Here is a 22,631-nt window from a genome sequence, read left to right on the forward strand (position 1 = left end):
TGGAAAAGAGCATACAGTAATAGCGGCTCTTTCTATTCTATTTCCCTATTTATTTTAGGAACAGAGAACACGGATGTGTTTTGGCTCAAAGCAGAAAGTCTTATTGGTGAAATAGAATGATAGAACTCATTTTTCTATGGGACGACAGTCAACTACTGAATCACTACTCTTGAGTCCAGCACCTGATCCTGTGCTCATGGTGAGGTGCGCCATACGTATATATTCCACAATAGAATTAAGACATGTTCAAAACCAATGGATAAAGAACACTTATATCAAGTTATATCAACTTCAGCTGAACACCTTCTTTTCACTATCAAATAAAACCCTGCTTTTGACACATTTATGTCTTTTTTTACCCCAATTGAATAAGGCTGTCGGCTAAAAAAAGAGCTTGCAACGACAGGGCACGGAGAAGAACAACTTTGGTTTACTCCAGTACGATCGCTAACAGGACACGTTAACAGTAAAGACCGAACGTAGGACATTCACATGGAAACGGCTTGGGTCTTATGCTTTTTTTTTCTTTCTTTCTTTCTGTTTTTTTTTTAAATACAACAAAATAGATCATCTGGAGGCTTGACCTGCATGGCGTGGTGTCACATTATTCATAGTCATCGTACTCTGGCTCCATGTCATCGTCGCCCTGGTAGTGCATCCCCTGTGTAGAGTAGGACCGTGTTTTCATTGAACAGTTGGAGTCCATCAAGATGGCCTGAGGAGAAAAGAGTACGTCGTGACGTTTTCACCAAAACAATGCATTATGCAGACTAGTTAAGCATTATAATATTTCCTATGATGGGTTCAGATAAAATAATTTTCTTGAAATGAATGAATCAACATTTTGTGCTTGATTCAGGGTAACTATCAACACCCCTGCTTGCATGCATTGTGACTGTGAGTCTAGTCTATTGTCCTTGTGACTGATGAAACATATGAATGCGTATGGCGTCGCAGTCCCTCCCCCTACCATGGACCAGGAAATGAATCCCAATGCATTTTTCCCATAGACATTTCAGAAAGTATTTATTTAAAGACGGTTATGCCACGGACAAAGCCAACTCGAGTCGTGACAACTCATGACAACACAAACAATATTTTGGACCAAACAAATAATTACAAAGAAGAAAAACAACAAAAAAAGTGTTGTAACCTGCCGTTTTTTTCTTCTTTCTAATTATTTTTTCGGCCCCAAAAATTGTGTTTGTTGTCATGATTTGTCACGACTCGAGCTGGCTTTGTCCGCGGCGTAAACGTCTTTAAATAAATACTTTCTGAAATGTCTATGAGGAAAATGAACGGAGAATCATTTCCTGGTCCATGGTAAGGGGCGGGACTGCGACGCTCTATACTGTAACACATTTGTCAAACAATGAATTATCTGTACATGTATGTTTATCTGTCTCTTCATATACATGTTTGGACACACTATACGGAAATTAAAATAGTAGCTATGTAAGATACTGTGAGGTGTATGGATTAAAACCTGAGTATATATACAGCAAGAGTAGAGTAAATAGATATACTGTACAGTAGAGAGGTGATGAGGACAGGAGACGTAAATGGAGGGATGATGGGTGTTGATGACAGGTGTCAACACAGGCTGATGACAAGCAAATGGATAAAGAGGCAGGCAAATTAAGCTGGGGGATGGGTGTACACATCACACAGGGGCCAGCTGGGGGATGGGTGTACACATCACACAGGGGCCAGGGTGGGGTTTGCATGCAACTGAGTGATACAAAATGTCATCTGTTTAATTATTTGAAAGCGTGTGTGTGTGTGTGTGTGTGTGTGTGTGTGTGTGTGTGTGTGTGCGTGCGTGTGTGCGTGTGCGTGTGCGTGTGCGTGTGCGTGTGCGTGTGTGTGTGTGTGTGTGTGTGTGCTGTGTGTGCTGTGCATGCGTGCATTTTATTTCTAGTGTTTTCTGAGATGTGTGCATCAGATCTCACTATTTTCTCTTCTCGTGCCGCTGGGTTCCTGAGGAAGATACAGAGAGGAGCGAACAGAATGTCTATTATTCCAATGATGGTCATCAGCGACGGGAAGCCGGACTTCTCAGCTATGGAGCCTCCGATAGACGGACCTGGAGTTGTGTAGAATGCAAATAACGCAAAGTTTGATTGATTGATTGAAGTATTTATTGACAGTTTGCAGAATTACAGTACATTTCAAGCACAACTCAATACAAAAACTGTCAACTGTGATTGGACGACCAATAAAGCACTACGCTTTATTTACTAAGTAAGATTAATGATGAACAAGTGAATGTCAGAGACTCCATTATGTGTGTTCCAAATCCCAATAGTTTAAACTGATCACTGATAACTGTTTACTGAGTTACCGTATGACTTTATGTATGTATGTATTCATATTTACGTTTGACATTATCCAGCATTTCAGTTTTTAAAAGATGTGAACAGATAGCACTGTAATGCTGACTTTAAACAATTTTGGGCGGGAACCCCTTTTGGTGTTAGCATTATGTTATGCTTTAGCTATTGAAAAATAGCAGATCTACAAGCTCGTAGCGCGCCACCGAGTGGCGCGCTACGAGCTTGTAGGTCTGCTATTTTTGAAAAATCGAAGAACGACTGACATAGAAACATTTTTCAGAAAACTGTCAGGATGTAGAAGACATTTTTAGAATCTGATCTCAGGTCAAAATGGGTTAAACAATTCTTACCTAAAGCAAAGCCCATGCAGAAAGCCACATCAGCGATGGCGTATACACTTCCATAAACAGACACGTGACGCAGGTCCACCAAATACCCCATTATAGGCATCATAGAGGAGTCCACCATGCCTGTTGCAGGGCACAAAACATATTGACACAATCTGATAGCAAAGACATAATGTCCATTCACAACATAAGAGTGTATTTGATTTGTAATTGTTATCTCAATTGTATCTGATGCCTTTCAGTATGTGGACTTACCAATGGCAAAACCAACACCAAAGTTGGGAACAATCAGACCATAGATGTTGCTGGCAAAGGGTACCTGGACCAGTGAATGGAATATGGAAATACAAACAACATAGAAATAATTAGAAATCCAGTCTTTGTAGTTCTTCTTAATCTCTGAATATGGCCTCATTAAAATACAATATAGGAAAATAAACATACAGTAAGCATGCATGAAATGATATATGGAGGAATAGCTGGTTGTGGTTGCTTAAATAAATAAAGATAAAGATAAAATCCATTGTCAAATCTGGTTGCCTTTCCACTGACAGGTGAGTCAAAGATCTGAAACGAACAGAATGGATTTCTGCTGCTATCAATTCAGCAGGGCAAAACATAGAGAGATTCTGGTTTGGATCAATTCAGCAGGGCAAAACATAGAGAGATTCTGGTTTGGATCATTTGGAATTCAGTAAACTGAGGTCAATTCTTCAAGACGAAATTCTGGTTTGTAATACAGTATGGTCTTTCAGCGTTAACATTAAGAAGCTATAATTGAATTAATACAAATTTCATTTGAACTCAAATCAGACATTGTAAAAAACAAATCTACAGTATAAGGTTCTAGCTTGAATGAAGGTCTACATCTTAAAGTTTAAGTATGCAATGTGTATTAGTTTAAGACTTAAACACATACAAATTGCATACTGTGTATGATATATGATTGACAAATAAACAAAGCCATGTTGGACAGCATATAGTGACTTTAACGAAGACTTGCATGCCGAAACATGTCTGTTTGGTAAACTGCTGTTGCAGATCATAAACATTATTAAAAATCACACCCGTGTGAAGTGAGCCTTTCCCGTGAAGTCTTAATCATACTCACACAGATTATGCTCAGCCCTACCAACAGCATCCCAATCAGAGCACACAGCCATCTGAGAGAGAGAGGAGAACGAGAGAGAGATGGGAGAGAGAGAGAGGATGGCTGGCTTATTAATAGGATCTAATTAATCTAATTAATTTTAACAATCAACATTATATACTTCACACCTCAAAAGAGAAAGTCAATTAATTCTGTGAACTCTGTATTGCCGGGGGCTAGTTTGGGAAATTTGATAATATTCTTTCAGGAATTGTATTCCTGAAAGAAACAATAAGAGACCAAGGGATGATTTTGTTGTTGCTTTTAGTGAATCAAACCATAAAATAACAAAACAAAACAACAATCTCCATGTTAGATATAAACAAAGCCAAAGAGAAAACAAACAATGTGAATGCTCATGATACCCACTGTGTCATTGAGAATTCAATAAGGCATGTAAGACAACAACAAAAAGAAAAAGTCTAAACTCATTTAGAGCTCTTTAGAAGCAGCAGAACCAGATAGCAAGGCCAGAGAGAGAGAGAGAGAGAGAGAGAGAGAGAGAGAGAGAGAGAGAGAGACAAAGACAGAGAGAGAGAGAGAGAGAGAGAGAGAGAGACACAGAGAGCCAGAGAAGATAGAGGAGATAAGGAGATTGGTTCAAGAAAAAAAAAAGAGTAATATCCCTCCATACCTCCCCATCTTGTGTGCCAATGAGCCAAAGATGTACGTTCCAATAAGGTAGGAGATGGATGCAGGCAAGAAGGCAACGCCTGGGAGACAAACACAGTGAGACAGGGAGACAGCGGGACTGCACTGAAGCTGTGTGTGTGTGTGTGTGTGTGTGTGTGTGTGTGTGTGTGTGTGTGTGTGTGTGTGTGTGTGTGTGTGTGTGTGTGTGTAATGTGTATGTGTGTGTGTGTGTGTGTGTGTGTGTGTGCTGTGTGTACGCATGTGTGTGCGTGCCTGTGTAATTGTATTGTGAGGGCTATAGTAGAATTAGAGAATTTGACATTTTTCTCGTCCTCACAAGAGAAATGCTTGTTATTAAGAAAATATTGGAGGATTGCCAGTGTTGTACACCAAAACACAACAAAAAATGTATTCCATAAGTTCGCGCTGGCTGCGTCTGCTCAGCTGCAGGGCTGGAGCACTGTCGGAAAACAAGGAAGTGAGTTGATCAAATAGAATAAATTTTCGGGTACTACTACTACTGCTTTGTCTATTTCTCGCTCAAATGTTTTCAAAAAACATTTTTGAGAGCAATGTTTAGCTGTAAATGACACTGTGAGTGTGTTTACATGGTTGTCATGTTGGAAACAGCAGTAAATCAAGCGGGCGCAGCCACGCAGCTGGTGCTCAGAGGGTTTGATTAGGCAGCGGTCTGTTATAGAGCGGATCGGTCATTATCAAGAGATAACTCACCACTGAATTCAACGATTGACCAATCAGAATCAAGCATTCAACCAAGCCATGTAATAAATAAGGCTATTCTCTGTGCGCAATACTGGCGTGCAAAAAATGGCAAAACAAATGGGTAAAAATGGCATTTAAATTAGGATGACAAATGGCCATCAGAAACTTCTCACAACTATAGTATAGTATAGTATAGTATAGTATAGTATAGTATAGTATAGTATAGTATAGTATAGTATAGTATAGTATAGTATAGTATAGTATAGTATACAAACGTGTGTGTGTGTGTGTGTGTGTGTGTGTGTGTGTGTGTGTGTGTGTGTGTGTGTGTGTGTGCGTGTGTGCGTGTGTGTGTGTGTGTGTGTGTGTGTGTGTGTGTGTGTGTGGTGAGGAGGTGTCTAGATAAGCAGGCGCACTATCAGTCCTTCATCACAGCTGTGCTGTGTTTCTTCTCTGATGGTCTGAAATGAAGATCTGTGTTTCCCACCTGCCGGCGTATGACACCCTAATATCCTGTCCCGTACGTCCCCCAGCCTATCCCCTTATCTGATGGAAACCTTATAGACAATGTGCTGGATAAAGGAACTAATAATGCTATAGAAGAGAAAGGGAATTGGTGGGGCTGCTTGTGTAACACGTTCAATGGGCCGGAGACAAGCTGTGGGGCTTCTTGCCTTTCTTTAAATTACCTCATTCACTAAACACACAGAATCCTCGATAGCAATCATCAGAAAACGCCATTTGATTTATTTTATTTTTTTCCAACCGACACCAGTAAAAGATTATTTGTTTCTTACTATCCTAACCATTCAAAACATGACACATGTGATTGGGTTGTTGGGTGCATTGGGTGTGTAATCCATGCTTGCTCCCGTAATTTGAACGTGTTGAAACCATACGAACACTAGCGTCCTTATTCTGTGGCAAATATTTGATGAACATTGCCGATCTACAGTTGGAGGCCATCGATATTGTCCTTTTCTTTTTGCTGAGGTTTGCGTGATCTGCGCAAAAGGACAGTTAACCCATTTTGGGCGGGAACCCCTTTTTGAACCCCCTTTTAGCTAAATTAAGTTATAATTTAGCTATTGAAAAATAGCAGATCTACAAGCTCATAGCGCGCCACCGAGTGGCGCGCTACGAGCTTGTAGGTCTGCTATTTTTGAAAAATCGTGAAAATATTTATTTCAGAAAACTGGAGGATTTAGAAGGATTTTTTAAAATTTTGAGGTCAGGCCTAAATGGGTCAAATGATAAGGGACAATATCGGTGGCACCCAACTGTACAAGCTCATGTGTCCTAAGCTTGTAGATCTCCTTTTTTCCGGTGAAGATACCGTTATAGTGTAGAGTGAAACAGCCTAGTATGGAGCCATGAGGGGCTCCGCTCAACTAAGTATATACAGTAGGGTTTCATTAAATGGTTAAAGGATACTTTTATATGTGTGTATGTTTCAGCATGTTTGCATAAATACCCAGCTGCCACTTCCTGGCGCACATGGTCTCCATCATCCAGATGGGTAAGGTGGGCTCCATCATGGCAATGGCCATGTTTCCAAAACAAATTGCACCTGGTGAAGAGAAAGAGGACATGTCGTCGCTTGCTTAATTATATTCTCTGTTCTGGTACTTTTTGTGCTGTACAAACTGCCACGCCCCTCCCATTCTCTTCCTCTCAGTGCCATCCATGTATGTATGCACACACGCACGCACGCACGCACGCACGCACGCACGCACGCACGCACGCACGCACGCACGCACGCACGCACGCACGCACGCACGCACGCACACACACACACACACACACACACACACACACACACACACACACACACACACACACACACACACACACACACACACACACACACAGACAGAGAGCCCATTCTGATGCAGAAATTACCATTTTTCTTAATATGAAGTGCTCCTTTCCCAACATGAAATAATAGATAATATTGCTCTTAAACCAACAAATCAATCGTAGGCTTATTTGTCCTCCACCTTCTTGGCTCACTGAACAAAACACCCACAATGACATGGATTCGAGTCAATATGAGTCAATGTGGCTTTAGATTCAGTTTCATTAGTTTCTTACCAGCTGCAATTAGAATATATGGATCCTTCATAAGTGTTAACAGTGGTGTCCCCTTCTGGCTCTGTATAGAGAAACACATACAATACATTTAAATACATTTGAATTTGATCAAAAAGATAATTCTAGATTCTATTTCATTAAATATACTTCACAGAGCGGAGTCCCAAGCACCCTTTGTTCCCTCTATCTAATCTCGTATAGGCGTAGAGATAAATAACCATGTTAGGCCCTAGAAGGAAACGAAATTAGGCCTGGATGACAGAGGAGACATGGAAGAAAATAGAGGAGAGAAAAGAACTGACAACTAAGTCAGAAAGAATGAAGGCCAAGCTGCAAAAGGTAAAGAAGGGGGCCAGAGCAGATAGGAAAGCATATATAGAAAATATTGCACAGGTAGCAGAAAAAACAGCCTCAAAACAGGATATGGGCACACTCTATAAGCTTACAAAGACATTGACCAATGGATTCCAGTCAACCGACACCCCAACCTGAGATCCAAACGGAGAAGTGCTGACAAAAGAAGAGGAAAAGCTACGGTGCTGGAAAGAACACTTTCAGAGGGTAGTTAATGGAAATGACCCACAAACGGAGGCAATTAACATCACACCAGCGGTAGAAATGTTGGACATAGAAACCGGGCCACCAAATGTCGAGGAGGTACGGAGCATAGATCAGGTCCATTTGGAAATGCTGAAAGTAGAGGAACACCTAACAGCAACCGTCCTTACTGAAGTTCTTGGAGACATCAGGGAGTAGGAACATCTTGGAGAAGAAACACCACTCTGCTGGAAAACGGGTCTCATCGTTAAAATACTAAAGAAGGGAGATCTGTCCAATTGCAACAACTGGAGGGGAATTATGTTGTTAAATAGATTGAGAGTTGATCACCGTCTTCGAAAAGAACAGGCAGGGTTTTGAAAAGGAAGATCGTGTACGGACGGACAGTGTGGAAGACAATGGAGCAGAGCAATGAATGGAACACAACCACACTCTATGCCAACTTTATTGACTTTGCTAAAGCTTTCGACAATGTTAATCAACTAGTACTATGGAGAATTCTCAGCCATTATGGGATTCCCGATAAGATAATCTCTATAATTAATAGAGACTTTAGTGGTTCCAGCCTCACAGAGGAATCCATTATTAAAACCGGTGTCGAACAAGGCTGCTTGCTATCCCCATTACTTTTCTCGCTCTGCATAGACTGGCTCATGAAACCAACAAAAGAGAAATAGCATGAACACTCATAGAAACCCTTGAGATATTGACTATGCAGACGACATTTCCTTGTTAGCCCATCGCCACCAGGATATTCAACCGATCTGTTTGGCAAACATTACTAAGTCTTCTGTTTTAAGAAGTAAAGTGATGTTTGCCAAACAGATCGGTCTCAATATCAACAAAGACAAGTCTAAACTGATTAAGTTAAACCCCAAATCTGGCCAACCCCTCATCATTAATAACAATACTGTGGAGGAGGTAGGGAATCATCTACCTGGGTAGTAAGTTAACAACAGACGGAGATTCAGTGGCAGATGTTCAGAGCAGGATCTTTAAGGCAAGGGGAGCCTTTGCCATATTGAAGACCATATGGAGATCATCAAAGATCAGCACAATAACCAAGTTGAGGATTTTCAAGCGCAACGTCCTTGGGGTCCTCCGTGCATGGGGCAGTCATGGAAGGTGACACAGGGCCGGCCATCTGTCACAAGCTGGACGTGTTTCAGACGAGATGCCTTAGACGAATACTAAGGATATTCTGGCCCATGACAGTCTCCAATGAAGAGCTTTATAGGAGCACAGGCCTGACCGCACTGTCGAGTGTCATCAAGCTCAAAGATGAATGTGGATTGGTGGATGTGTGCAGAATGGACCCAAGTGCCATCCCAAGGGTAGCCATGAGACGGACACCACCAGGGAAGAGAAAAAGAGGCCGACCCAAAGAGACATGGAGAAGATCTGTGGAGAAGGAAATTAAAGAACTCTGATGGACCCCATGGGGCCACCAGGTGCAGCGTTGGGAGGTAGACAGACAGAATTGGCGTTCATTGGTGAAGACCTTACGTGCTATCCAGCACAGGTCACAGTTTGTGACGCAGCCACGGCAGGCGCACTGCAAGCCTCTCCCGGAAACACAGACAGGAATCCTACCCTACCCCTAACCTCACACATATTTTTATACGGTTAATGTGGTTAATAGTCTTGGTTGTTACTGTAATATGTTTGCTTCTGTATCTGCCTTAAAGGAGCACATACAGTAAGCATTCTCTATTCTGTTCTGAAGGATGCCCTCCTTAATGAACTTCTACAGGATCAGTTGATCTGTCTAGCGAGCTCACAAAGCTGACACATGATACACTATGCTTTATTTATACTAAACAATCTTCACACCGGTTATCTGCTTCCTTCAACACAATTGTTACATCAGATTAGGATCAGTATTCAATAACAAACTGTAACTGTAACAATTCTCCAGAAAATGAACACAGAGTGAAAACATTCCAAGCATTCCAAGTTTTGTGATGCTTAAATTATCATTAATCTGGAACTACAACAACATTGTTAATTAATATCACATGTACCCTTTAATCACATGAACCATACTGCCCCTATTCTGAGCATAATAGGTGATCTAGAAACTTGCCTCTGGCTCCATCTTGGTCGGTTGAAGGACAAAGAGCTGGAGAGCTGTATGGACATAATTATTTAGAATCAGTCTATATTACACAATTCAATGTAGCATATTATATTGTATATGTATGTATGTGTATATGTATCATGTATGTATGTATGTGTATATGTATGTATGTGTGCGTGCGTGCGTGCGTGTGTGTATGTATATATAAATATATATAAACACAAAAATGAAAATACAAAAGATATACCTTCAAAAGAAGGGACCACACATTCCGAGGGACAAGCATTTGTTGTCCCTCGGTGTGTGCGGGTCCCTTGACCCGCATCTCCCACACTGGGGTCTTTATGTAAACGATTGCTGTCATTTCAATTATTAGGTTTTTCCTCAACAGCAATACATGTATGTGCAGTAAAGAATGTAACTCTACCTCCATCGAACACTGCCAGAAATGCCAGAATGAGGAATGGTGCGGTCTTCCCCACAAATTCATACATCACACTACCGAATGGTGGGCCAACTGTGGAGAAATGGGTAGTCAATGATAGAGTTAAATGTACAATAAATTTGCACACGCGCACACGCACATGCACACGCACACACACACGCACACACGCACACACACACACACACACACGCTTTTATTTTGAAAGTTATTCTAGGAACACCAGAAGCACACTACTGTAGTATAGTATCCCCAACTGGGACCAAATGACTATTCAAGCCAGCCCAACGTGAGTTGGAAATGTTTGTTTGTCATGTGTTTGGGATGGAACGGAGCGGATGGACAGATGGGGAAGCGCTACTGTGAAGGATGAGTTTTACATTATAAATAATATCAGGCTACAGACATGAAATCTGGATGGAATAAGAGTTTTAATGGTTGAATGTATTGTTTCAGTTATGTTGCCAACGGAACTGCCACTCAAGTGGTCATGAAGAGTTTAGCGGCCAAAGGAGGAAAAAGGTTAAATGTTAAATTTTAAATGTTTGAAAACTATATTGTTCACTGCTGTCTTTTTGTTGGGGCTTTTATGTGTCATGGTTGATACCTTTTTCACTGTATTACAATGCATTTTGATAAGGCTGTAGCAGTATATCTCCCGATGTGTGTTGTTTGCTGTTTGTATAATGTGTTTATTGTTTATTGATTTATGATTATTGACTCTGTGATGCCTCTTTGTCCCCTCCCTCCTGTTTTGTAGTTTTCATGTTGACTTAATAAAGAGCCTTAAAATCATCAGTTGGACCTATCCATTATTCCAGCCGGGGTCTGCAGCTACACACATTAACTGTAAGTGTACATTTTTAGTATTTCCGTATACCCACCTAGCACTCCCAATGCCAGGCCTCCCAAAGCAACCCCAATGGCATGTCCTCTCTCCTCATCATCTGTGTACACACTGGCCAGCATTCCCATCCCTGCACCAGTCAAAGATGAATACATTATATTAACATACAGAACCTATTCCTATTTAAGTTGTTTTCTGAAAATGACCATATCTTTGGCAACTTTGTTGCATCTCAAGTACAGTTGGAGGCCATCGATATTGTCCTTTTCTTTTTGCTGAGGTTTGCGTGATCTGCGCAAAAGGACAGTTAACCCATTTTGGGCGGGAACCCCTTTTGGTGTTTTAAACATTATGTTATAATTTAGCTATTGAAAAATAGCAGATCTACAAGCTCATAGCGCGCCACCGAGTGGCGCGCTACGAGCTTGTAGGTCTGCTATTTTTGAAAAATCGTGAAAATATTTATTTCAGAAAACTGGAGGATTTAGAAGGATTTTTTTAAATGTTGAGGTCAGGCCTAAATGGGTCAAATGATAAGGGACAATATCGGTGGCACCCAACTGTATACACGGAAAATATTCTTACCAGCCACAGAAGAGCAGGAAGAACCCACACCTTGCATAGATCTGGCCACAAACAGCAGAGCGTAGCTCGATGAGAAGGCGAACACTTGAGGACAGCAAGACATTTTTAAATTCAGACAAAGTGGGAATGTCTGTCAATCATGAAATAACAATTCAGCTTTGCATTTTTTGAGTTTGTGTCAGTGAGGTTAGGTTTGAGGGTAGGCTGTAACTTACTGATGGTTGAGAGGAACATTATACAAAAGCCAGCAAATATAGGGATCTGGTACCCTATTCTGGAAGGACACAGAGACAGATCATTCATAAATTGAGTGCTGTAGGGACATAACCATTTTCATTGAGTAAATTGCATGGTTGGAAGAAAAGCTGCGCACATAAAGGTATATTTAAATATGACATCAAATAGTATTGCCATCTACTTTGAACAAAATCTAACTAGTGCTAGACAGTAATTTGTAATGATTCATTCAATGTATATCATTTGAGTGAATCAGACCCATGGGCAGTATTATGCGTGTCTTAAGTACCAGGTCTTATTACTTAACTTAAGACCTGGAGGCGTGATCAATGCCATTTGGCTATTCTGAGTGGCCAAACAGCATTGACCACGCCTCCAGGTCTTAAGTTAAGTCATAAGACCTGGTACTTAAGACACGCATAATACTGCCCTATAGTCTTTTCTATTTGTGCAAATGTTGTTATTCTTGTGATTCAAGCCCCAGAAACAGCTGCTACCAAGCGACAGAATCTATCAGAGCTCTTCAGTTGTAATTGTGTAGTACAGTGGTTTTCAACCGTTTTCATATCAAGGTCCATTAGTTATTTGGCATTTGAGCCAATTGATGAGATTTAGCCTTGCCGACCCAAAACTAAAGAATATTTTTGTTATAGGTCCATTTGGTTTTACCCGTATGGGTCCATTTGGTTTCATTTTACGCTCTCAAGAGTTAAAGGGTACAATTTATTTTCCAACTCTCCATCATTTCTCTGGGGACCACCTGGAACCTCCTGAAAGACAACTGGTGGTCCCCGGACCACTGGTTGAAAACCACTGTTGTAGTACATTGCCAGGAGTTACAAGAAATGAAAGAGAAATAGTGGAATTCTGCTCTTTGCCTCAATTACAGCACATTTATGTGCCCAGCTGAGACACTAAACAGCACCTTTGAGCTACAGTATGTAACAGTAGTGCTGGAGCGACCTTCCTCTCTCTCTTTCTCCTCAATTTCATCTAAACAAAGGACCTGGGATCTTTACCATTTTTGCTTTGAAATTTGTCACAGGGACTGTCCACATATCTGTGCTTGTTTTCGGTTATAGCATTTATAATGATTGGTAAAGTAAATATATAAGTGAATACATAAATAAACAGTTATTCCTTCTCTGTAACAATTCCTTCTCTGTAACTTTTATTCTCTTTATCAATCTTGCCCTTTAAACATGTCAGGAACATACTGTAACAAAGTCATGGGTGTTGACTGACTTGCCAAATTAAAGTCACAGTGTTTACGTCCATCGACTTATTTTAATAAGAGTATTCCTACTAATAATGTTGAAGGTAATTTGCGAATATTCAACACCTCTTCCCTTCGAAAAGTCAAGCATGCGTGAAACCAAATGAAAGCGTTTACACATGCAAAGACACACACACACACACACACACACACACACACACACACACACACACACACACACACACACACACACACACACACACACACACACACACACACACAGTGAATCACTAAACAGGAATTCAGCTACTGTACATATGATTCAGCTGGATTAGATCTACTGTATATCTGGCCTAACATCAAACAAACATCATTACCATACTAAGCCATTTGATTGGAAGTCTGTTACTGCTCATCCTCTCCAATTTGCCTCCTGTTGCCTCAGATATAAGAACATTCTGTAAATGTTAATCTGTTCTGACCTTTGACTAGGTATTTCAGGAAGATTCGTTGACCAGGAGGTACATGAATCCATAAAACATACGCTCTGGGCTGCCAGTTGAACTCTGACATAATTTGCACTCAAATATTGTGCAAATATGTCACTCAAGTTCAGGATGAATCCTGTTTATCCTCTTTTCCTTATGAACAGTCACAGTTCACCATAAGAATGTGCAAACTGCTTGAATTTCTTGAATACTTAAAGGACCACTTCACCACTTTTCAACCTATCTTCATATAATTGGTCCTCACTAATGTTCATGATAAAATAGCGCCATTTTTGTCTACTCGGTCTGTGCGCTGTGGGCAATTTAGAAACCCGTCCACCAGTGACATCATCGATGGGGAATCCAAGCTAATAGAAACTGCAGGCTTTCTATTCCTGAAAAGTTGCTAATGCGAAAATGCAAGCCATCGTTCCCACGATAATGCAAATCTAAATATTCTTTAAAACAAATCTTGTTAAAAAAAGTCTGCTTAACGATGATGTCACTGGTGGACGGGTTTCTGAATTGCCCACAGCCCTCCTATGAGACACAGACCAAGTAGGAAAGAATTGTGCTTTTTTATCATGAACATTAGTGAGGAGTAGGACCAATTATATGAAGATATAATTGTGGTCCTCCAACCAACAAATAATATCCAGCAAAATACGTGATAAGCTTTACATGGTAAATGATGCATTTATATAGCATGTTAACATAGTTTCCAATTACTGCACTTGTGCACGCACGCACACACGCACGTGCACACGCGCACACACACACACACACACACACACACACACACACACACACACACACACACACACACACACACACACACACACACACACACACACACACACACACTTGTAACACCTTACTCCCTGAAGCCTGAGAAGAACATCAATTTATCCAAATAGGCCTATCTCACAGAATTTCCCCGCCCCCTTAATACGCCCCCTTTCCGCGTTACTGGTGATAGCGTGACGTCACTCCATAGACACTACATGTTAACAGAGGTAATTTAAGAAGTCTACAACTTTTGTTTTCTCAAGGTAAGGTTTGTTCTATCTGTTCGAGCTTATTTACCATCTTGTTTGCTTCATAATAATATTGGTCTGTCACATTTTTACATTAGAAAATGTACTTAGATTCTCCAGAGAAAAAAAACGTGTAAATGCTAATGTTAAATGACACCACTATTTACCGGAAGTGGGCGTGGAAAGCGGGCTGTGAGATAGGCCTATTAAGAATAGGTTGTTGAACACATGCATAGCCATGGGAACCCAGCCAGTCACCCACCTGTTTGTGAGTGGTCCAATGAATGGATTCGTCATCAGTTGTACGGTGGCCTTGGAGGCAAACAGTAGTCCAACTTTGACATTTTCATTGCTATGGTCTGTTTTGGGACAGTCGGAGGAGTTGTTCTGGGGCACCAGAGGTGCTGCTAGTGTAGTGGAAGGAAGGTCCACGTCTGTCGGTCTGACCGTTGTTGCGTTTCCACTGGTCACCCTAACTGTGTTGTCATACAAGGACACAATGGTCTGGAAGGTTCTGGGAGAGGAGCCCTGCAGTGAGGGGGTGTTGTTGTTGTACACTTGAGTCACTGGCTCATCTAGTGCGACCAGGTAGCTGGGGATGATGGGAACTGGTGGGGTAAAAGACACAGGGAGATTGACTGAAATGTGACCTCTGGCTGATAGTCACTGGTACAAGTAAAAAAATCACACCCGTGTGAACTGAGTGGTGTAAGGTCTTATATAGACTGATCAGCTGTGGTCTGACGTAATGTCTGACGTAATGAAATCACACCCGTGTGAACTGGGTGACCATAGCAACCGTGCTAATTTTTTGGTACGAACAGACAGACAGACAGACAGACAGACAGTTGTAGGAGTGGTTTACACCACTCAAAAAGGTATCCAAAAGGTCGCAAAAGGAGGAGAGGACACTGGAGCAGCACGGACATTTTAAGCCTTTTTATTAGGTGCTAGTATATATTTCGACCTACAGTATGCGGTTTTCATCAGAGTCATAAAGGTGGTAGCATTTAGGGAAGTATTTAAATACAGGGTAGGTGAGGGCTGGGCTATCAATGAGCCAATGACAAATGGCCATGTTACATGTAATAACCTCCTACTGCCAGCAGTCTATACCGATATGAGTATGGCTATGGGAAAAACACTGTTTAACAGTAAAATAAATAACGTAAAACAGTGAATCAACCATATAAAAGCCATGAAAAATGAACATTACAATAACACACTCTCAGAGCAAATAGGGAAGACCTCAGGGACCGTCTAAAAAAACATGTCTATAAAAACTTCGTTAAGGCCATTGGGTTCTAAAGTGTCAAGTGTATGTATCCACAGTGCTTCTCTGCGGAGTCATTTGTTAATTATATCGCCTCCCCGTGGCGGGGCTGTGATTTTTTTCTATTCCCCAAAAATGTAGGTAGGCTGGGGACCCATGATTGGCAGCTTTATAGTGTGAATATTGCATATTCAGGGTTATTGGTTCAGATGGCGGTTTTGTGCAATGCGTAATTTCAATTGTCTTTTGGTTTGCCCGATGTATGCTAGTCCACACGGACATTTAAGCATGTAAATTACATGTGTTGAATTGCAGTTAATAAAGGATGATAAAGGATGAAGACCGCATAGGTCGAAACGTTAGTCGTTTTTGTATAGGCCTACTAGTACCTAATAAAAAGGCTTAAAATGTCTGTGCTTCTCCAGTGTCCTCTCCTCCTTTTGCAACGTGTCCTTGTTCCTGTTACCAGCCCAGCCGTTACAGGCTTGAGGCGCATTGGTAGACTCGCTTTGTAAATAATGTCATTCCAAAATGACATTATGATGTTATGTTACTCATTCAGAGTTTGGTGAAGGAACCAAAACAATGTCAAATTTAGGATTTCATTGAGATAAACTACTTGTCACACTACACATTACTTGTATAATTGATCCTCACTAATGTATATGATAATATGGTACAATTTCTTTCGACTCTGTCTCTCAGAGGAGGGCTGTGGACACTTCCGAAAGCCCCTACCAGTGACATCATTGTTTTTGTTGTGTTTTCTTCAAAATAATAACATGAGAGCATTTGCTTCCATTAGAGCATGCTAACTTTCCAGGAATAAAAAGCCTGCACTTTAGCTTGGATTCCCAGTCGATGATGTCACTGGTAGGCGGGTTTCTAAACTGTCCAAAGCCCTCCTCTGAGACACAGACAGTAGTAGACAAAAATGGCACCATATTATATTAATGATTAGTGAGGATCAATTATATGAAGATAGGTTGAAAATGGCTGAAGTCCTCCTTTAATAAAGGTGTGCTTTTTGTTTGTTCTGTCTTGTAAAGCAACTTTTGTTCCATGAAAAGTGCTATATATAAATTGGATGTTGTACCTGTCAGGCTACAAACCGAGGTAAGAACCCAAAATGCAGGAATCATCAGACACAGGAAACGAGAATCAACTTAACAATTTACTTGCAAAACGTATAACTTAGGTACACCTTTATACGAGGCAATAGGAAACAATACATAGTAAGCAAGCTGATAAACCAACAACCATGTGTAGGCATCAATAGATTAGGCCCATAGGGAGAATGAGAGCAGGTGAGGTGAGACACACAAGTCATCAGTAGTAGTCATCAGGGCCCTGGATGAGTGGGTGTGGCACAGTCCGTGGCAGAGGCTGTGACATTATTATTATTAAAGGACCAAGCAGTTCTGAAAGAACTTGGTCCTTTTTTGAAACTGCTATTTCTTTTCTTCCGCTAAAAATAGCAGTTCTGACTGAACCGTGCAGTCGGTTTTCGCGAAATTTGGAGACATGGTAGAGGGCCATGCCAAACGGTGAGGATGCGAAGCCCACAACCATTGGCCAAAGGGTGGCGCTAATAGCGCTATATTGAAAATGCAAACTTTGACCAGGCATAGCTCATGAACCGTTTGACCGTCGGCAATGAAACCTTGACACACATATGCGTCTCCTCATGCCGAACAAGTTCCGTGATACTTTTGACCTCTGACCTCTAGATCACCCGCCATTTTGAATTATATGAAAATCAATTAAAATGCATCTCCTCCCAGGATCTTTGATCAAAATGCACGAAAACCTCTACACGTGAACTTTGGACCTATACGGACATGGGAAAGTATAGTACGTTTTTTTAAGTGAAAAAAATGAAGGTTTTATGAGCCAAGGAAAATTGCCGTTTTGTGAAATTTTCCTCTGCTGGTCTAAAGTGCCTCACCTGTCAATCACCTTGGCTACCACACCCTTAGTCAGCTGTTCTTGATTAGTTGCAGGCTATATAAGTGGGCCTGTGGCCAGCAGCTCATTGTCTCCCAAACACCCAAACTGAACAGTTTTGTTCCCTTTTTGTTGCTGTTATTAGTTAAGTTTCAGATGGGCTGGTCGTAAGTATTATTTCCATCAGTCCCTGTTTTTCAATGCAGGATTTTAAATAAATGTGTAATATCTTTGTAAACTTTTGATCTGACTTTGTGTCCTTTTATGTTAGCCCTTGGTTGAGCCAAGTTTAAAGGGCCGTAACAATGCTAGAAACTGATTTGTTTAGTGGGGAACGTGTATAAAGAACTTGATCCTGATCAAATCAGGTTCTTTACTCATGAAGTGATAGATTATTTGATGTTGTACAACAGTGATTTTGAAACAAAGACTGATTTGGACACCTGGCCTTTCAGTTCAGGTTTTTTGTATCCTGAAAGGATTCCCTTGCATGGATGGTTCTGGTACCGGATGGTACCCAGACCTGGCGAGCCGACCCGGAACTCTGTAACACTTTATTGTCTCCACCAGGCCGAAGGCATGGGGAGAGAGTATGTTTTGCACTCCGTCCGTGTGTCCGTGTGTGTGTGTGTGTGTCCGTCCGTCTGTTACCAGCTAATCTCCGGCACCGTTAACCTGGTCGATGCCAAACTTTGCACACACACTCCCTGGATGCCAACGATGAACCTCTGCCCCACATTTTCCAGAACGGCCTGTTATAGCGCCACCATGAGGCAGCTTTTCACATGTTTTACCTAAAACTGCACCGATCTGCGTGAAACGTTGCATGCACACTCCCTAGAGGCCAAGGACAAACCGTTGACCTGCATTTTCCGCATCTGCCTTTTATAGCGCCACCAGGAGGCCGACTTTTGTAAAACACATTTTTTGATATTACTCCTCCAGATTCTGTCCAAAAATCTCACAAATTGTTACACACTATCTCTATGGTCATGTGCTCAAGTCGGATCTGTCCGATATTTCATATTCCATCCTAATTGGCTATAATTCGCTTTCACAGTTTGCAAGATTGCCCCGTTTTGAACAAAAGCCTCAAATCATGAACGCAGCATGCAATTTACGTGAAATCTTTCACACATTTTCTTACTAGGCTGAGGAATATATCCCACCCTTTTCACATTGGCCTGTTATAGCGCCACCAACAGGTTGATTTTTGCAAAACACATTTTTGGAACAAAATGCCTCAAAAACATGTTTATATTAATCCTAAACATTTTGCCAAACATCTCACACAGTCCTATCCTCCTGGTGGAGACCTGTGCCCAGAAGGGCACTTTTTCTAGTTTCTTTATTATTTCGCTAGAGTAACCCTAAACTTTGTAGTACTACTCCTCCTACAGTTTTGACTGTACGCACTTGAGCCATATCTCAAATTGAGAATGGTGTGCTTGCTCGTTTCTAAGAGAAATGTTGTATAGTTTAATTGATATTAATTTATTCGTGCATTAAATGTCCCCATTGACATGAATGGGAAAATGCGAAAAATCACGTTCAAGTATTTTTTCCTCGGAGACCGTAAGGACTATAGTTACAAAACTTGGAGGGATAATTCGTAATACTTACTAAAATTAATTCACTTATAATTATATCGGTCGGCCTCATGGTGGCGCTATAACAGCCCACTTTACGTTTTGGCTTATAACTCTTGAACCGTAGGTCGTAAATTCAAAATTCCTTTCTCCCTGTATTCCTTGGGCCATGATGCATCTCCCCATATAGGCCACGCCCATTTGCGTCAGGATAGATTTTCCGCCATTTAGATTTTTCTTCAAAACACACCTTTATTTTCTATTTCTACAGATTTTGTCCGAATCTCACAGAAATCAGTACACATGATCTCTGGACCTATCGGACCGCGTTTAAATTTTTTTCAGATTTTTTGAATTTTTTTGTCCGTATCGTTCGGCCTTAATCGTCGTCCGAAGTTAGTGGGAGGGGCCTATTTTACAAAAAATGCCTGAAGTCACGAACGGAATGTCCAATCCATCCCAAATTTGAATCAGATGTGGTTGGTTTAATCAACCAAAAGCGATTCCATTTTCATCCATAGGGGGCGCCGCAAATGCGAAAAATGTAACCGTTTCTTGCAGAAAAATGTTTTTTGGGGGGATAAATCCCATCCGAATTACTTACGCATGATCGCAGGGGTGACGCGACATTGTAATTGGCTGGCAATATCAGTGGGAGGGGCATATGTAAGCCACTGCGGCAACCACACTTTGCAATTTTTTAAAATTGCGACCTTTCTAGTTATTATTATTATTATTATTATTGTTATTATGCTGATGTATTAGCTGATGTAACTTTACGAGGGTCCCCTTGGTATCCGGAATGCCCTTGTTTTTTACCAGCCTGAGCAGTTTCTCTGGATGTAGCCTATATGCCCAGGGGGAGTCTGTGTTTTGAGGCGAGTTCGTTGGTATTCGTCTCCCTCCAGTTACTGTAAATGTTATTATTGATACTGATGCTTGCCTAACTGGTCGATAAGCATCAGATAATTGAGTACCACAGACGAAAAACAGTCTAAGTCCAAATTTCATTCTGACCCCTCCACGAAAAGGCCTCGTTGTCCTGACCCCTTATCTATCATTTCTACATTATGGATAAATAGTGTTGACTTAGACTGTTTTTCGTCTGTGGCATATTGTAAAGAGGAACAGGTTTTTCCGGCTATGAACATTTTAGACGGCATATTTGCAGTGCAATCAACAAAGTCTAGGCAGCATCTCTCACATGAACGCAACCCCCCCCCCCCCCCCCCCCTAACATTTGTGTATCATCCTACAACAACATAGCCTATTTTATCTGTCTGTTATTTCCCAACTTAAACTACTTGAGTGGTCAGTAACATATTGTTGGAGATTATAGCCAAAGACAAAAAACGAACAGACAGCAGGGCTCACTTTGGAACTCACGCCCAGCTCACATCAAAGCCACCCCACCCTTGCCCCATCAAAACCTTTTTGCCTTTTAATTTTAATGTTTTCTTTGCTTAGTTTTAGTATTTATTCCCTTAAAGGAGAACTTCACCCATTTTAAACCTATCTTCATATAATTGGTCATAATAATTTAAATGCTTGTAATAAAATGGTACAGTTTTTTTCTACTCTGTCTGTGTCTCATTAGAGGGCTGGGGACACTTCAGAAAACCGCCTACCAGTGACATCATTGTTGGGCAGTTTTGTTTTTCAACAAGATTTATATATATATATATATATATATATATATAGGAATAAAAAGCCTGCGGTTTCTATTAGCTTGTAGGCCTATTCCCAGTCGATGATGTCACTGATAGGCGGGTTTCTGAACTGTCCAAAGACCTCCTCTGAGACACAGTAGAGTAGACAAAAATTGCACCATATTATAATGCATTAGCAAGGTTCAATTATATGAAGATATAGGTTAAAAATGGCATAAGTCCTCCTTTAATAAAGTTGTTATTTTTGTTTGTTCTGTCTTTGTAAAACGACTGAGTACCAAGAAAAGTATATAAATTGGATTTATTATTATTATTATTAGGCTTATAGCTATAGTAGCTACTCTTCTGAAGATCCATTAATAGCATATCCAGCGCGCGTCATGTGCGTAATGGATGTGTGCGTAATGGATGTATGCCAACTTAGGGCACGATCTCTTCCCCCTCAAAACAGCAGTTAGATCATTACTGCCAATTGAATCCTATTTCACCAAGTGAATTACCTGTGACGGCAAAAGCAATTGTTTTCAAAGGATATGCTGCTGTGTGCTCAAGAACCTGACAAAATATACCTTTTCCAAAGCTGGATAAACTGGATAAAAGCTGGATAAACATCTTCGATGAGTATTAGACACTGTTTTTCAGTATTAGGCCTATGGCAAGCTGCTTTTTAAATTAATGGCAGGATGTCAATTGGGGAAATACAAATTTAATTTGGATTCACACAAATGGATAAAACTTTTTTTTGTGTCATGACTCATGTCCTTGGAAACACCAGTGACTTAGGCTGTAGAAAGATCATTTCTAGTGCACCGAGAGAGAAATCTAGGCTGAACACAATTTCACGGTGAATGTGTTTGTTTAATTGGCAACCTGTTTGCTTAATTTAGCTTTAGCCTATCTCTTGATCGACTCGTGCCCTGGGGGCGCAGTCCATTAAAGCAATCATATATGACAGGCATGATCTCTGTTGAATTTGACACATTTTAGAACATCATAACGTTGTCTGACGTTTATGTAGCCTAATACTGGAACAAGTAGCCTAAGTGCTGGGCTCTTAGATTTAAAAAAAAAAGAAGATCGTAACAGGTGTGAGTGCCCGTGTGAATGAGGAGTTGTTGCACCTACCGACTACTGTCAGAAGCATGTTATCCAGGAGCAGGGCGACGAAGACGATGAACAAAATGAGTTTCCTCGACTGCCTCTCTTCTCTGAGCCAAGTTAGCAAGTTAAATTGTCGGAATGCTTTTAATCTTTCCATATTCCAATCCTTGCAATTGAGCGAGCGAAAGAAATATTCGCTCAGCTGGGAAATAGAAGTGCGTGCGGTCCGTCCGCCTGTAGAGAGGAGAGTCAGTGCATGGATAGGTCAGTAACCTTAA

At 41.0% G+C, this 22,631-nt stretch overlaps 1 protein-coding gene across 1 annotated transcript; it reads right to left on the reverse strand.

Moving 5' to 3' along the window:
• Window positions 1-403: 403 nt before the first annotated feature.
• On the reverse strand, window positions 404-22,510 carry slc18a2 (solute carrier family 18 member 2; the record flags this gene model as incomplete). The annotated part of the gene is made up of 15 exons (XM_079511683.1): window positions 404-715; window positions 1,953-2,086; window positions 2,687-2,806; window positions 2,939-3,002; window positions 3,795-3,846; window positions 4,468-4,546; window positions 6,664-6,759; window positions 7,284-7,344; window positions 9,928-9,971; window positions 10,349-10,438; window positions 11,248-11,340; window positions 11,796-11,879; window positions 12,011-12,069; window positions 15,036-15,381; window positions 22,378-22,510. The coding sequence occupies 15 exons, from the start codon at window positions 22,508-22,510 to the stop codon at window positions 605-607; spliced, it is 1,566 nt and encodes a 521-aa protein (XP_079367809.1). The 3' UTR covers window positions 404-604.
• Between the last annotated feature and the right edge of the window lie 121 nt (window positions 22,511-22,631).

This window comes from Electrona antarctica (assembly GCF_951216825.1).
Source record: "Electrona antarctica genome assembly, chromosome: 10".
In the NCBI taxonomy this organism is placed as follows: domain Eukaryota; kingdom Metazoa; phylum Chordata; class Actinopteri; order Myctophiformes; family Myctophidae; genus Electrona; species Electrona antarctica.